Here is a 17,195-nt window from a genome sequence, read left to right on the forward strand (position 1 = left end):
AGCTTGTTGACTCACTGGTTCACCCATCCTTTGATGCTAAGGAGGCCTAGAGGTGTTTTAAGATTTCAGGTCATTTCCTTTTGGGATGCAGCCTACACTACAGGCCAGAGCAAGTATCAACAGTGATGGTAACACAGTCACAGAAGGCTCAGTTAAGAAAATCAGGGGATTGTTTCTCATGAGAATCTCCCTGTGGATAATCCAGACATTGTTGATGATGAAGGTTTGTATATAAGGTTTTGGGTAATTTGTAGATAAATCTCTGTATGACACTTCTCTGTTTAGTCTAGAGCAGGGTGGGGTTTTTGTCAGCCAATCATCAGAAATCTTATCTTTTGGGATTTGGGCAGCTCCTTCTCCCTGTCTTCTCAGCACTTTAGCCCACGTACATTCTCTCTCTGCAGCCAAGATTAGAAATGTGGACACCTTGCAACAATCTTGGGATGACTGAGAAAAACTCAGAGCTCTGAAAACACTTCTTTACATATTTTATCTATCTCCTGCACAAGCCTCTCTGGAAGGCAAACTGCTTAATGCACATCTATTTTGTGCTTAAAATCAAGATAATCACTACCAACACTTCTGCCTAGGCTGAAGGCTAAAAGCTAGTTTGTTCTCCTAACCACTGATGGAGATATAGTAAGAGCAATCTGATACCCTTGGAATCCATGGCCACATCACCACATGGTGACAGCTTTATCAACTACTGGAGAAAGACGGGACAGGGAAGGATAGTTCTAGATGGCAATGAAGCAGTGATTCTTAGTGGGAGGCAACCCCACTCCCCCCCCAGGAAACATATGGCAATGTCTCATGGTATTTTTGGCTGTCACAACTGTAGGAGTGTTATTGGCATCTAGGAGGTTGAGGTCTGGTTGCAAATAAACATCCTATAGTGCACAGAACAGGCCCCACCACAAAGAATTCTCCAGTCTCAAAAGTCAGTAGAGCCTCTTTCAGAAACCCTGCACCTAAGCAAGAGGTCATTTCATTCACCCTTAGGAAAGAACCCATGGCTCTGATATTGGTTACAACTGAGCTGAACAGAGACCATTCTGAATTTGAGAGACATATACATATTTAGGAGATTGCTTGTTTTAAAATGGAAATGCCCTTTTATTCTTGGCAAAGGCATGGGAAGCAAACCAGGTGACCAGCGTGGTCTTACGTGGATATTTGCAAGACCCATGCCAATAGCCTGTGAGGTGCTCGCAGTTGTGGTATAAACCCTATTATTTGATACCTTTGTGCCTTTGATAATGTGTCCCCCTGGCCAGGAATACTCATTCCACATTCAGTTTCTTGACTAGTCTGGACTTTTCATTGAAGATCACTCAGGCACTGCTTCCTGAAAGCTTCTCTGAACCTCCCATATGGCACTGAATGTCTGTGTCCCCATCGCTGTCTGTTAGCCTCTTTGTGTCACTCACTATATTATTTTAAAGTGACTAGTTTCACTGTGCATTCTTCATACTGGAATCGAAGTTACTTGAAGTGATGCATGTACTTCTTCATCTTTGTGCCTGTCCAGCACAGTGTTTGGTACATTATAGACACTTTGAATGTCAACGAGCTAATGAGGTACTTGAAAAGGACAGGGGAGACTTAAATGCAGTTGTCGTACTGACATATTTAACAACATGATTAGACAGCTAACTTTTTTGGGGCTCATTCTAGTGCAAGTCATATACTCGACATTTGGCACACGTTGTCATATCATTTAATCCCCACAGCCACCATAGGAACAGGTAGTAATTATCCTCATTTTCCAGATGAGGAAACTGGGGCTTAGAGGCAGGGTAACATTAACATGTCTAGCATAAGAAAGGAACTGGCAGATCTGGGCCTCAAATCCAAAGAATACACTCATAACCACTGTGCTATGCTGCTGAACAGGGCCAGCTGACTTCTTCTTGACCTCCTGGATGTCCTCTCGTACCAACTCTGGCACATGGTGCTAACAACTCTCTGGAGTCTTGAGGAGCCAGAAACCAAACCTGAAGTTCTTATATTAGCAGGAGGGTTTCTCCAGCTGAGGCCCTGTTAGGATGGGTGGGCCCACCATCAACTCTGGAGAATTCTGATCTCCAGCAAACAGGTCAGAGATTGACTGGGAGAAGGAAAATACCTTGATAATGATGGGTGTTTCTCTTAGATGCCAAAGGAGAATTGGTATGTTTAAACCTATTTCATTAACACAGTTGATGATTTAGGGCATATCTGTCCATCACTTCCTATGGGTGGGCTCTTTAAACGTCAAAGTGGACTCTTCACTCTAGGATGATGTACTTTGGCATGCCGAAGCTCAAATAGATAAACATGATTCATGAATTTATGACAGGCTTTGGAGTTGGATAGTCTTATTAAAATCCTAGCACAATCAGCTAATTGATTTGGGGCAATTAACCTCACTAAGCTTGCTCTTATTTATAAAATGAGAATGAAAATTCTGACCTTGGACAATTTTTACAATTAGAAATGATACTTGAAAACAGCCTAATTCAGTGCCTGCTATATGGAAGGCACTCAATCAATGTTAGCCATTTTTATATTTTTTCACAAGCAGGTGAAAGAAACAAAGATTTGAAATAGGAAATTATTTTTACTAAATCATAGTCCTCACAATTCTGGGAAGTATGTGGTAGCTCAATAAATACTTTTTGATTGATGGATTGCATTACAGATGAGCCCCAAAGTGGGAAACTGGCATGAACAGGCTGGAGAAGACAGCTTTTATGTAACTCATAATTCAGAAGCTGTGATTCCTTGCAATTTTATGAAGAAATCAGACTTCTATGCTGCATTGATTTTAAACTGGGCTACCCTTTAGAACTCCTCCCTCCTCCTCAGCCTCCAGACTGACAGCTTCTAGAAGGGCTTCGTACATCAACATCCTCTTCACAAGGACTACCACATGCTCAGGACCTGCCCTGTGTAAGGGCTTTTTAACAGGGCCTTCTGTAGTCCTCGCTGGAACCTAATGAGGAGGCTATGCTAACTCCAATTTACAGACCAGAAAACTGAGGTTTGAGGGTAAAACAACTCCCTGGAGGCCATGCAACTGGAAAGTGGAATGGCTGAGCTTTTGATACAGGCCTAACTCCAAGGCCTTCATGTTTTCCACTCCTTCAAGCTTCAAGGAAAGAGAGGGAGGAGGTGCTGTCTTTTGAGTTCCAGAAACTCCAGCATGCCAATGAAAAGGGATGAGTTCCCTTTCCCGTGGTGCTCCCTGGAGGAAGATCAATAGCTTTGCAAAAGACCCAGCAAGATCCTTGGCTGGTGAGAACTACACATTGACATGAGAATTGGTCCTCATCCCAGATACTCTCTCCCAACCTCTGCACCTGCAGGCCTTAGTCTGCTCTAAGCTTCCTCCGTCTCTCTCACTTGCAGCAAGTGCTTTCTTTTCAGGGATGAGGCAGTTCTCCTTGACCTCATGCCTTAAACCTGACTACTCTATCTGAGCATTTTTTTCTATTCTGGATGCATCGTTGGACTAGTGTTTCTCCAAGTATATTCAATTGCATGTTAATAGGGATCAAGACAAAAAAGTTTTGTTGTTAAGTTTGTTTGGGAAGCTCCAATTAAGTAAAAGTAAGTGATTCTTTTCCAAAGGTCTTCTCAGGGCTTTTAATATGCGAATGAGCTTTATTAAAATCCCAAGAGAAAGCTATAGAATTTTCATTTCCCAAATTTATTTGACCCCAGACCCTTTTAATTAAGGGAATCTTGGGGGATAGACTTCTGCCCTAGACAAGCCCCAGGAGAGAATCTGGTACCAGATAAGGATTTAGGCATGAATTGAAGATTATTTTAAACATGTCTGGAGAGAAGACCAAAATTAGAATAAATTGTAATTGCTTACAGTTAAGACTTAGTAGCTAAAGGATTTAGCTTACTTTTTAACAAGCTTTAGCTATAAAGGTAGTTCTCTACATGGTAATATATTTTTACTGTTCACTTGTTAAAGTTATTTCAGTAATGATAAGTTTTTATTCTACCATGATAAAAAGGAGGGACAATGGTAATTCTCAGTCTGGGGGCAGCATATCCAGAATGATCTTGAAAATTGGATCTACACATCTACACTTTTAAAAGGGCATGCAGCTCCCAACCCTTCTTTCTTACCTCCAGGTGCAGAGGAATGTCTGCTCACTTTGACCTATAGGCAATGACTACTGTCTCATGATAACTCCACTCACAATTACATCTTAGGCATTCTCACTGCAGTGAATATCAGAGAACAATTTGGTTGGAGGAAATAACTCTGGTGACAATTCCCCCTATTTTATGGATGAGGAAATAAAGACCCAGAACACCCAGCCACCAGGTGAGTGACTAGAGCTCAGACTGTTGACAGCGGGCAGCCCATTTAGACACCACGGCTCTAAAAGATCCTGCAATGAGTAAGAAAAATATTGCTAACGACGCTAACTCTGGGTATTTCCAGCAGCTTCAGTCAACTGCTAAGAAAACAACCCCAACCGGCTAAAGGTGATGCTTTGGCAGGCTCAGGGGATGTGGATTAGGGGAACCCAACCCAAGCAGTGTTTTTGTGATCTGCCAGCCGCCTCTCTCCATTCCTCTTCTCCAGCATCGTTAGGATGGCAGAAATGAGCTGCACTTAGGAGGCTGCCACCGCTGCCTCAGCACTGGAGCCAAGGGAGGGGAAGGGCATTGGAGACACTGATGTCTGTCCCTGTTTGCTTTGGGCTCTCACCTGAGGCTTCAGGGGAGCCTGGCTCAGCAATTTTCCCGGAGGGGACATTTGATCTACTTTTAAAGGGATTTCAAAGAATAAGAATAAAGACTTCGGCAAGAGAGATTGGCACTCCATTAATGGATGGAGTAAATGTCTCCAAGAAGAACCTAACATAGAATCCCCTTTGTGAATTGTCTGGATGGGTAATTTTTTTTTCTTAAACTCCAAACATTTGTTGCTGAACACTATTTAAATATCAAAACAATCCTGCAAGTGAGGTAGAATCCTTATTTTACAAATAAGGGAAGAGTGTCTCAAAGAAGTCAAGGAACTTGTCCAAGGCCTCTACCTGGTGAGATGTAGGCAAAGGGATATAAACCTAATCTTCTGAAATCCATCATGATAGGCCTTCTGTTAGACCACAGTTATCTTACTATTGTGTGGCATTTTGTAATTTTCAAAGGACTTTCACTTACATTTATTCTGTGAGGCTTACTACAAACCAGTGAGGTAGGAAGGGATTTGACAGATCAGTACAGATTTATGTGTTAAATCACGTTCACCCAACCCAAATCCACCCTAACAGATGTCTTGCTCTCTACTCTCTCAGCTTGGTTTTCTTCCTTCCTTTTCTTCCCTCCTTTCCCCCCTCTTTCCTTCCCTTTTTTCCTTCCTTCCCTTTTGAAGAATTTATTTATTTTTAGAGACAGAGGAAAGGAGGGAGAAAGAGACAGAGAGATACATCAATGAGAGAAAGAAACATTATTGGTTGCCTCTTGTACATGCCCCAACTAGGGACTGAACCGGCAACCCTGGCATGTGCCCTGACTAGGAATTGAACTGGTAACCTTTTGTTTTGCAGGACAATGCCCAGTCAACTGAGCCACACCAGTTAGGGCCCCTGCTTGGTTTTCTTACTCTCCACTCACACTTAGCTTCCTTTCCCTACCATCCTTTCATGAATCCTGTCAGGGGTACAAAGTTGTCTTGGAACAGCTGAGGTCAGACATAAGTTATTCCCTTCCCCTACATCTTCAAATAGAGTACTAACAATAGCTAAATGTGAAGTTCATACTGTGTGTCAAGACCTGGACTGAGCATTTTATATTAAACTTTTTTAATGCTCACAACAACCCCACAAAGTACCCGCTATTATTATTGCATTTTATAGTCGAGGAAATCCAGACACATACAAGTTAAGTAACTTGTCCAAGGTCAAAGAGCTAGTGAGTGGAGCTGGGATTCTAACTAGGCCAGACTAGCTCTAGACAAACTGCTGAGCAGAGACTTGAGACTTAGCTGCAGAGCACTTAAAATTGGTTAACTTGGGGTTCTTCAGGGCCTTTTAGACCAATCCTCTGCCCGGATTGCCTAGTCTGGAAACTGTCTCAGAAAGATAGAGTGCTTGCTCCTGATTTGTCTGAAATTCTGGAGCTATACTAACCACTTATTTCTGGCGAAGTCTAGAATCACCGTCCTCTACTCCTGTTACACCTTGTCAAGTCCCATATGTAGATAACAACCTGGGAATTTCCTCTTGCCATGTGTGGTATGGTTGGGTGTGGAGGTGGGCTGCACTGGGATAGAGGACGGTTGAGCTGTTGGAAGTTAGAGCAGTAATTGTAACCACGTTACCACCAAGGGCCCCTCACTCCATCCCTCCTGGCCCAGATGGACTTCCCTGGTCATAAGGATTACCTGGAGGGCTCACTAAAAATAGAAACATTCAAGTCCTTTCTTTGAAGATTTTCACTCCATAAAACTGGGGTGGGATCTGGGTCTAGATACTTATATTCTTGGATACTGGTCATCAGTCAGTTAACACATGTTTGTGTTGTGCTTACCATATGCAAGAAGCTGGAGATTCAGAATGAGTAGGATTCAGTTCCTTCCTTCAATGAGCTAAGGGCCTGGAAGGATACTGACAGATAAATAGAGAAGTATACATTAACTCAGGGCCGTGGTGGGAAAAGTACAGGGTATGTTGGGAAAACAGGGAGGGGTATCTAACTCAGACCAGGTTGGGGAGGGGATAGCAAATACTAAGGTCTCCAGATCTGACACAGCACATGCTCTCAATTTAAGATGGATGGGGTCCATCCATCTTGACACTACTAGCCAACTGAAGGATGCCCACAGCATCCTTCTCTTGCTTCTGGACCCAGATATTACCTGCTGTTTGTCTAGGACGGTGGTGAAGAGGTTTGGTCTAAGACTCCTCTCTGCCCATGTCCCCTCCTTCTTCCCAAGCCTCACACTTGTTTGTTTTATATTTGGCCCTCACTTTTACCATGGGTCAGACATTTTATCTCCACTTTTGTTTCCCATGAGCATCATTGCTCAGTTCAAATGGCAGGTTAGCTTAAACAGATGCCTTTGGTTCAGGTGATGTCTGAGTGCTCCCTGTGGGGTCAGTGTACTTTCCGTTCCCCTCCCCCCATCCCAAGCCCTCCCCTGGATATTTCTCTGGAGAGGTGGGCACAGATAACATGGCACTGGGATGTGGCAATCAGCACTGCAGAAAGAGACTCTGTCTACCTGAAAGGATTTGTCTCATCTTTGCCTCTGTGTCATGGAGCTCAGTGGCTCCTAATCTCCTGGTGTTAAAACACAATTTAGCCTGCTGAATCAGGTGCTGTTTGAGTTCCCCAGGACCCCTAAGGAAATCACTGGAAGGGAAGGTGGAGAGCTCCAGTCTTTTGCCAACTAAGGCAAGTTTGGGTGATTAAGCTAAGAAAGAAAAATCATTTTGGTCCAGAGGATTATTTTTGAGGTGTGTTGGGAACTTAGAAGTAACTTATTGCCTAGAAGGCAAACCAAACCCAAGATGACTCTCAGCTAATTGCTGGCCTCTCCTTCTGCCAAGACAAACTGCTTGGTATATAAGGGCCAGTCTCTTCTGCTGTCCCCATGCACTGTCTTCCTTCCTATCAGCTCTTGCTAAGCGATTGCTAGCTCACCTCCAAGCTCTCTCACCATGAAGAGACAAGCCTGCAAGAAATCCTTCAGTGGCGGGAGCCAGGGCTTCTCCGGCCACTCTGCTGTGGTCTCCGGCAGCAGCAGGATGAGCTGTGTGGCCCGCTCTGGGGGTGCTGGTGGAGGAGCCTGTGGGTTCCGGAGTGGGGCAGGCAGCTTTGGCAGTCGCAGCCTCTACAACCTGGGTGGCAATAAGAGCATCTCCATCAGCGTGGCTGGTGGCTCCCTGGCTGGTGGTTTTGGGGGAGGGCGTAGCAGCTGTGGCCGTGGCTTTGGGGGTGGCTATGGAGGTGGCTTTGGCAGAGGAATAGGAGGTGGCTTTGGAGGGGCTGGTGGCTTTGGAGGGGCTGGTGGCTTTGGAGGGGCTGGTGGCTTTGGTGGAGCTGGTGGTTTTGGTGGAGCTGGTAGCTTTGGTGGGCCTGGTGGCTTTGGTGGGCCTGGTGGCTTTGGCCCTGGTGGCTTCCCTGGGGGAATCCAGGAAGTGACTGTCAACCAGAGTCTCCTGCAGCCCCTCAACGTGGAGATCGATCCCCAGATTGGGCAAGTCAAGGCCCAGGAGCGGGAGCAGATCAAGACCCTCAACAACAAATTTGCCTCCTTTATTGACAAGGTGAGGAAAAAGCCCAGAGACATGGTGGAATGTTTGGGCCATCCAGGGTGTTGGTATAGAGGGAAGCCAGTGGGATCTGGTAGGCTTAGAGGCAGGGGTGTGACATCTTGTCCTGGCTCTGCCTTGGCTCCTACAAGTCAGTAAGCCTGCCTTTCTTGCTCTTTGGGCCTTGTTTTCTCAGCTATGAAATGGGGGAAAGATTCCAGCTTCTGGTTTCCTTCTAGAAACAGGACCAGGAAAAATGAGACGACAGTCCAAACATACTCTTAGCTCTTGTTAAGAATAGGACATGAGCCATGACACGATTACAGCTAATTTTCAATTACTTTTGAAAAACAATTGTTTGATAATCTAAACTACCTGGAAATTAAGCTTGTACTAGTAGAAATCTTGAGACTGCCTCTCAGTGACGAATATTGGTAACTGACTTACCTTCCGAATGGTGCTGTGCTTCAGCCACTATTAAATTAAGGAGTCTGTGCTGGGACAGGGAAGTATGTGCTTGGTCTGGGGGGATGAACCTGGGATTAGAAGTTAACCCTAGATTACCTGTAAATCAAATAACTGAAAGGGGAAAAAACTTAAGAAAGTCTGAAACAACCTCAGAAAGGTTAGACTTCATTGACTGTTTTTACTACCGACAGAGAGGTGATAAAGTTTTCAATGATATGTAGCTTTATGTATGCTACTCTCTGTTAGTTGTATTCTGGATTCCAATAGACCAGGGAAGTGCTTCGTTCGACTCTTTGCTTTGTCACTTAGTAGCCATATTACTCTGGGCAATCTAATTAAGCTCTTTGAGCCTTAGTTTCCTTACCTACAAAATAAGGGTAATAACACCTATATAGGTTGTTGTGAGAATTAAATGAGATAGAACATGTAAAAATAGGTATAGAATAGGCAATTAACATATTCTAGCTCTCCCTTTTCTAAATCCTTATCCTTTTCAAATAACAAACAAACAAACACCCCCAACCAAACAACACAACAAAAATACCAGAAGCTATTGTAGTTTAAAAAACTGGGTTCATGTCCCACATTTCTACCCTTTGGGATGCAGGTGCGGTTCTTGGAACAGCAGAACAAGGTCCTGGAGACCAAATGGAATCTGCTCCAGCAGCAGCACCCCGGCTCCGGCTCGGGCCCCAACAACCTGGAGCCTTTCTTCGAATCCTACATCAGCTTCCTGCGCAGGCAGCTGGATTTGGCTCTGGGGGAGAGGGGGAACCTGGAAGGAGAGCTGAAGAACATGCAGGACCTGGTGGAAGACTTCAGGAAGAGGTAAGGGCCCCAACTGGGCAGTTTCCTCTCCTGGGGGATTAGCAAGGAGGCACGGCCCTTGCGGTTTTAACTTTTCCTGACTGCACCTTCAGTCAATACTCTTGGACATGTTTATTGAGGGAAGCATGACTAAGCAGAAGGGGGTGAGACAGTGGGGCTTGGGACTTTTAGGAGGATGATTATGGCATGGTTTTCAGTCTTCAGGCAGGTCCCTGCCTACCCCACCTCAGGTGGACAGGAGAGCCTCCCAGAGTTTGAAACCCTTTAAGATGGGGAGACCTACACACTACCGTACATAGGAATCCACTTGGAAGTTTGTAAAAAATACGCATTCCTGGGTTCCAGCCTTAGACACCCTGAGTCAGGGGTGTAGGTGGGTCCCAGAAGTCTGAGTGCCCCACAGGTCCCAGGGATTCTGGGCCGAGAGTCCAGGCCCCGCTTTGTAAAACACTCGCTCAGCGTGGCCAGTCCAATTCCCTTTGCTGCAGCATCAGTCAGTCTCCTCGTGTATGTTTAGTGCTGTAGTTGACATCCTCTGAGTCTGTGAGAGGTAAACAGGACCTCTTGAGGTGGGGAAGGAGCTCCAGACCTCCTTGAAGGTCAGGACCCATAGAAGTGGGCACACCTGCTCAGGGGAAACCCATTCCAATTCAGCTGCACAAACCTGGTGGACACCCCTCTGTGGCAGGCTCCCCACGGGGCTCTGCGAATCCAGTAGCCACTCATATTCTCATTGCCTGAAACCTCTTTTTTCCTGGAGTCATCCCAGTTTTTCATCTTCATGAAATCCAAACCCTTGGATGGGATATTTTAATTATTAACTGGCATGAACTCATAACTTTGATGCATTCAGAAGACACGAGTTCATTCTTATCCCAAATTCCTATAAGAAGCAACTCTAATTAATGAAAAGAGAAACAGAAACACCCCATCTGAGCAAATACCTCTTTAGGCCTCTATGCGCACACCACACGGAGCTTTGTGATGTCTGCTGGAGTGGGGCAAGCAGCTGGGCTCCTCGAAGCCTCCCTCCACCCTGCCTGCCCGCACCTCAGCTTGTCACCAGAACTCTGAGAGGCCTCTAGGCAGAACCGGCTATATACACTTTGGGGTTCAGGTGCAAAAGGACAATGCAGGGCCTTTGTTAAAAAAATTATTAAGAATTTCAAGATACTTCCAGCAGAGCATTAAACTGAGTGCGAGAACCTCCTGAGCCCAGGGCCTTGTATAGCTGGCCCTGTCTCTGAGTGAGGAGATTCTGCATGAGTGCTCGAGATCCTCACTTTTTTTTTTTTTAAACTTCTGAAATGTCACTCTCCAAGTGTGTGCCTCTTTTCTGTCCCAGGTATGAAGATGAGATCAACAAACGCACTGCGGCAGAGAATGAGTTTGTGGGACTCAAGAAGGTAAGTGAGCTGGGACAGGAAGGTCAAGGCTCCCTTTCTGGGCACTGCCATTGCCACCGTGGACAGAGGACAGAGCCAACTCTGGGGCACAGTGACCCTTTGCCCTGTGTGGGGCTTTCGTTTTTCCTTACATTTTTGGAAATGAGGTGTTTGATGAAGGAAGCTGCCCTGAGTACATTACTGGTGGGGAAGACATCTTACAATATGAATGATGAGCTGATTAGTAATGTCAACTAATAATTAACACTTTTTAATAACAGTAATCAAGGGTTTGAGCTCACAAATGTACTCGGATGTTATTAACAGCAACAGTCCTTAAATACTTGTTGCTTGTTTAAATCAGTTATCATACAGATGAAGTAATGATAAGAATGCCTTATTTCTATTCAGGAGGGTGGGTTTTGGTACTTTATAAGCAAAGTTGTATGTTAGATAAATGTGCTTTTTCTACCCTTATTCCATGCCTGGCTGATACGATTTATAGTTTGTTATAGCGCTAGGGTTTCATTGGTCAAAACAATGAAAAGAAAACCACATTTTCTTTCTTTTAAAAGGGAAAGTGGGAAGTCACAATGGAGAGGAGGGGTGGGCGAGGGACAAAGGGGAGAGATGAAGATAGGCAAAAGCTGAGCTAGGAGTGGCAGGGGAGCAGAGGGTCATTCTTCTGGTGTTCTGACCACCCTGCCCTCCCCACCCCCCAGGACGTGGACGCGGCCTACATGAACAAGGTGGAGCTGCAGGCCAAGGTGGACTCCTTGACAGATGAGATCAACTTCCTGAGGACCCTCTTTGAGATGGTGATTCCTTGGCTTGCCAAGCTCCAGAGCCTTCCCGTCTGTATCTCCCCAAACATATTTCTCAAGTGTAACTTTAGGGGACAGTCAAGTGGCAGAACACACACAAAAGCAGTGATAAGGCTCATAATGCAACTCCGCCCTACCCAGGAAATGCTAACATAGTTCCCGTAGCCTGCATGGTCCCTCTCTGTCCTCTTTACTTTCCCATTTTGTTCTACACCTTCCCTCTCGCTCCCATATGGGTATCACATCTAGCTCCTTCAGAGCACTCCTCCCTACTGCAGTCCCATGGAAACCCATGCAGTATGCTGCTGCCTGATACTTGCACAGTGATGCCTCATTATATTTGTGCATTTCCTTTTCCTTTAGCTTTGTTGTCTGGCATTCTTCAGTCTGTAGCCGGGCCTGAAATGCGAGCTTATTTTTCTAACTGTCCCACTCCTGGCCCCATTGTTGGGATATCTCTGCTGATCAAAGATTCTTGAACTTTTTCATTCCCAACATCCCCCGAGGCCAAGGGATAGTGAAGATGAACATCCATGTCCCCCACAGGAGCTGTCCCAGATGCAGAGTCATGTTAGTGACACATCTGTGGTCCTGTCCATGGACAATAACCGCAGTCTGGACCTGGACAGCATCATCGCCGAGGTCAAGGCCCAGTACGAGGAGATCGCCCAGAGGAGTAAGGCTGAGGCTGAGGCCCTGTACCAGACCAAGGTGGGAGCCCTTTCCTCTCCCCCCACTCTTGTTTTAGGTCTTGCTGACCTTCATCAGAAATGCTCCCACACTTTGCAAAACCATGTTGATTGGTTTCTCCTCTGTTAGCTTGGGGAGCTTCAGACCACAGCTGGTAGACACGGGGATGACCTGAAGAGCACCAAGAACGAGATCATGGAGCTCAACAGGATGATTCAGAGGCTACGGGCCGAGATTGAGAGCATCAAGAAACAGGTGATTCTGGGATTAATAGAGAGATCCTGGAGGCCTTCTGGACTCTGGGGAGAAGGAAAAGCAATGGATGAGCCTCTGCCACATGCTTTGTCTGATGGTATCACATACAGGCACATTCTGTTTCTCCAGATGGTCCTCCAAGGAGGCTGGGCTTCTTGAAGGCGCCCTAAGGAGAGGTGGTTGCCCATTCTGGTTTGCCCAGCAAATCTTGCAGCTGTAGGGGTGTCCTTAAACACAGCCCTCAGTAAAATCAGCCCTCAGTGAGCTATTAGTCATGTACTTCACGTAATCTTGTTAGCTAATTTGTATCACTGGAATGAAGTGATTACACAAGGGAGTTTCTGAACAGTCTTACAAAAAAGAACCACTCACTAGACCACTACTACCTTTATGAGCAAATCAGCATTCTTTTTTCGATGAGACATGAGTCAATTTCAATGGGCCAGATGAATGAACCACTGGCAAAACTGACTTCTGTTTTCTGAGCATGCTCCATTGAATTTTTAAGGAAGGGAAGGAAGGGGTGTTGGATGGGGAAGATATATCCTCTCAGGAAGGATCAGCTGTTTGTTTCTGGGTCATTATGATAATCCAATTTCCCTCTATTCCAGAATGCCAACCTTCAGGCCGCCATTGCTGATGCTGAGCAGCGTGGGGAGATGGCCCTTAAAGATGCCAATGCCAAGCTCCAAGAGCTGCAGACCGCCTTACAGAAGGCCAAGGATGACCTGGCCCGGCTGCTGCGTGACTACCAGGAGCTGATGAATGTCAAGCTGGCCCTGGATGTGGAGATTGCCACCTACCGCAAGCTACTGGAGGGCGAGGAGTGCAGGTGAGGGGTGGTGGGGTTGGCATTCTCCAGATATAAAGTGGCATTTGATAATGAAGAAAAAAGGCAAGATGATAAGGAGAGGACAACTGAGACAAAGGGTAAGAAATCTCCTGAATGACAGAGTTTAGCATTCAAGTCCCATTGTGGTTTGTTAATCAAGATCATCTAACTCTCCGCCTTACCATAGACATAAATATAGTATTACATACCTCTGATGAGCTTTTCTGTGTGTGATGTGTAAGAAAAGTCTTCGAGGTTATGAGAAAGTTATAATGCTGTCTATTGGAACTTACTGAGATGACAGAAATGTTCTATATCTGTGCTGTCTAATACAGTAGCCATTAGCCATTTAAACACCAGAAATGTGGCTAGTGCAAATGAGGAAAGGAGTTTTACATTTGATTTAATTTTAATAAATTTAAGTAGCCTTATGTGGCTAGTAGTTACCATATGGACAGCTTAATATACACAGTTCTGCAACCACTCACCCCTGAGCCCTAGTCCATGTAAGGAGGTGGCTGATACATACACACATACTCTGGAAAAATAACACACTATCAGATAGCAGAGTAGGGCTTAGTGAGTGGCTATCAAACGTCAAAAACATATCAAGAATTGAGAGATCTTTCTGCTGACTAGCTTTCCATGAAGCTCATGTTCATAGCCTCTATCCCCAGGCAGCTCCCAACCTGATGAAAAAAGCAATACTCAAGTGGGAGAAGAAAACTTAAGGATTTCTCATGAGTCTTCATGAAACAGAGTGAGAGTGAAGATGACGTTGTGTGTTTTGGGGGTTGTGTGATGAAGAGGGAGTGGTTGACACCAGTGGGGCCCATGTGGGCATGGTGTGCAGACACACTCCATGTCTGCTCTGATGTGAGCCATGCCTGGTCCATGAATGAGAATGAGGCATGGGAAATGGGTAGCATGGAAAGGGCATTTTCAAATTCATCATGTGTAGAGTGTCAGCTCCTCTCACATTTTACTCACCTCGAATAACTACTATCATCACCACCCTTACCACACCAGGAAAGCTCACTGAGAGAGGGAAGTCAGAAATAAAAAAGCCAGGGCTGGGTGAAGGAAGAGGGGAAGGTGGGAAGATGGTCTCAGCAGGGGAGGAACGGTGAGACTGGTGGCTAATCAAGGTTATTTGCCTGGAACAGATAACCTTGGGAACTAAGGGAAAGAAAATGAGATGGAGGGTGGCTGGTGGACATCTCAACCCCCTGAAGCAGCCCCATTTCCGGGGGAGGTCTGATCATGGAAACAGGCTTGGAATAGCCTTTCTTCCTGCTGGGAACTTGACCACTCATTGGGCAAATGGGAGAATGTGGCTCCCAAAGTTATGAACCCTCAGCAGTTTGACTAATGACTCATTGCAGAAATAATCCGTTTCTCCTTCTCTTCTTTTTTAAGGATGTCTGGAGAGTGTCAGAGTGCTGTGAGCATTTGTAAGTAGCCCTTCAAAAACCTTCTCCTGGGTTGTAAAAAGGGGAATTAGAAACATTCTCTCTGACCTTCAGGCAGGAGAACTTGACCCGTGCAAGTAAGCCAGGCCACCAAATGGCATCTAGGGTCTCTGGTCATGGCCACACTTTGTCCCTAAACTGGCAAACCCTTATGGTCTTGGGAAGTTCCCTAAGTTGGAGAACCAGAAATTTCTGTGGATATTGTGGGCTCCTGTTTTTGGAAAAGGGCACCAGAGGGCCAGGTTTATTATTATTTCTTTTTAACCAACTAAGGTCTTGGAGAAGTTGGGTTTTCTCTAAGTTACATAGCCCAGTGGGGTGGAGCTCTGATATAGACCCAGGTCGTTAGCTTGAATTGAGTGCTTGTTCTCCTGTAGCGGTGGTCAACAATGTCACCAGCACAAGCAGCAGCTCTGGTGGAAGCCATGGAGCCTTTGGAGGAGTCAGTGGCAGCAGCAGTGGCTACAGAGGCAGCAGCGGCAGCAGCATCAGCAGAGGCAGCAGCGGTGGCTATAGAGGAGGAAGCAGTGGCAGCAGCAGTGGCTATGGTGGCGTTAGCAGTGGCAGCTCTGGGGGCTACCAGAGTGGCAGCAGTGGGGGCTACCAGAGGGGAAGCAGTGGGGGCTACCAGAGGGGAAGCAGTGGGGGTTACCAGAGTGGCAGCACTGGGGGCTACCAGAGCGGCAGCACTGGGAGCAGGCTCAGCAGTGGAGGCAGCAGCTCTGTGAGCCAGAGTGGAATTGGCTCCAGCTCTGGTGGCGTCCAGTCCTCTGGAGGCAGTGGCTACAAGTCTAGCAGTGGAGGCGGCCCCAGTATACACTTCTCCCAGACCACCAGCTCAAGCCAGCACAGCTCCAAATAATCCTCCAGGGCCAAATTTCCAAGCTTACCTGCTTCCCTCTCAGCTTGCAACAGCGCTTCCCACTCTCTGCTTAGCATCAACAGATGCTAACCTCAACCTCGCTTTTCCTCAAGTTCCCTGGAGAAGGGGCTGAACTTCCTGACTCCTCCATGTTTAAGACGTCTCCTAGGCCTGGGAGGGCCAGCTGTTAGCCTGGGATGATGTCCTTGGATCTGACCTGGTGATGGCCCCTGATTTTGGGCAGCAACACTTGAGACCAAATCAGTGTGGACTTTCCCAGGTGGTCTGTTCCCTCTCTGGCTCATCGCCCTCTCTCACTGGGGGTGGGTGGTCCGAAGCTGGCATAGTTCAGCCCCACTTGGACTCTTGGTTCTCAGGGTGCCTTCCCCACATCTTGACTTACCTCTGTCCCCTTAATTACCTTAGCTGTGGATCCTCTGGTGATGATTATGTTGCATTTTCTTTTCTCAATAAATTGCACTGTATTTCACATTCTGGTGTTTGACTTTCATTCAAGGAGTCACAGAATAAATTGAGGCACAAGAGTGGAGGGAATCAGGTGTGGGTGGTGGTCTTCCAGAAGCTCAGTAGTGGTTATAAGGGCACTGAATTATCTTGGCTTCTCCTTTATCCATATGGTTGGGTTTCTTGGGATAGGTATGCCCAAGGGTACTTCTGTTACTCAAGAGAGGACTCCCCACAAAGAGGTCTTTTCATCCGTCCCCCCGCTGCTGGACAGGCCTCTGTGATCTGGTCTTGGAAGGAGAGTTTTGCAGTTCATCAAGGGAATACAATCTACTGGGACTTTGGCTCCTTTGCTCTGCTCCCATGCCAGGCAGACAGAGCAAATTTTCTTTCTGCAATCATAGCTCCTGGGATCTGAAGGGACCAGGTTCTGAGTCAATTAAAAAAGACAAAGGAATGAACAAATGAAAAGCCAATACTGCCTTTATTAACAAAGCAGATACTGGAAAACATGGCTTATACTTTGATGGAATGGGTTTTCTATTATAGGACCTCAGGATTAGGCCAGATTTCGCCCTTGAGCAGAAGCAGAATGGGGCCATGATGGTGTTCTCTGTGGGGTCAGACTCCTCATAGCAGATGGGAGAGTAGAACATAAGCTTGCTATAGACAGGCAGATCCTAAGAGATGGAAGGGCAAAGCTATACAAGCCTGGTTCTTCCTTCCAAGCTCACTCATCAGAAGAGAAAGGGCAGGAGTGCTGCCCTAGTAAACTCATTGTAGAGGGATATAAAATTGGAAATGAGTAAGATGCATGCATGCCTGACCTTTCACTGACATT

The 17,195-nt window shown here is 46.1% G+C and overlaps 1 protein-coding gene across 2 annotated transcripts; it reads left to right on the top strand.

Annotated features, from left to right (window-relative positions):
* Nucleotides 1-7,679: 7,679 nt before the first annotated feature.
* On the top strand, nucleotides 7,680-15,889 carry LOC129084827 (keratin, type II cytoskeletal 2 oral-like). Of its 2 annotated transcripts, XM_054591074.1 has the most exons (10): nucleotides 7,680-8,288; nucleotides 9,349-9,569; nucleotides 10,915-10,975; nucleotides 11,677-11,772; nucleotides 12,325-12,489; nucleotides 12,598-12,723; nucleotides 13,335-13,555; nucleotides 14,975-15,009; nucleotides 15,405-15,603; nucleotides 15,682-15,889. In XM_054591074.1, exons 1-10 carry the CDS (start codon nucleotides 7,680-7,682, stop codon nucleotides 15,887-15,889), a joined length of 1,941 nt encoding a protein of 646 aa, XP_054447049.1. The 2 variants fall into 2 exon arrangements, with proteins under 2 accessions (XP_054447049.1, XP_054447048.1); XM_054591073.1 differs by having other exon boundaries at nucleotides 15,405-15,889.
* The last annotated feature ends 1,306 nt before the right edge of the window (nucleotides 15,890-17,195 follow it).

This window comes from Pteronotus mesoamericanus, unplaced genomic scaffold (genome assembly GCF_021234165.1).
Source record: "Pteronotus mesoamericanus isolate MK-2021 breed Mesoamerican mustached bat unplaced genomic scaffold, CSHL_Meso_final scaffold_21, whole genome shotgun sequence".
Classification (NCBI taxonomy): domain Eukaryota; kingdom Metazoa; phylum Chordata; class Mammalia; order Chiroptera; family Mormoopidae; genus Pteronotus; species Pteronotus mesoamericanus.

What these genes read in the sequence shown, in the direction of transcription:
- LOC129084827 (XM_054591073.1), top strand. Translation starts at nt 7,680, where the DNA reads ATGAAGAGACAAGCCTGCAAGAAATCCTTCAGTGGCGGGAGCCAGGGC. An exon ending in AGTTTGTGGGACTCAAGAAG is followed by an intron (nt 10,976 to 11,676) that starts GTAAGTGAGCTG and finishes CCCACCCCCCAG; the next exon opens with GACGTGGACGCGGCCTACAT. An exon ending in TTGAGAGCATCAAGAAACAG is followed by an intron (nt 12,724 to 13,334) that starts GTGATTCTGGGA and finishes CCTCTATTCCAG; the next exon opens with AATGCCAACCTTCAGGCCGC.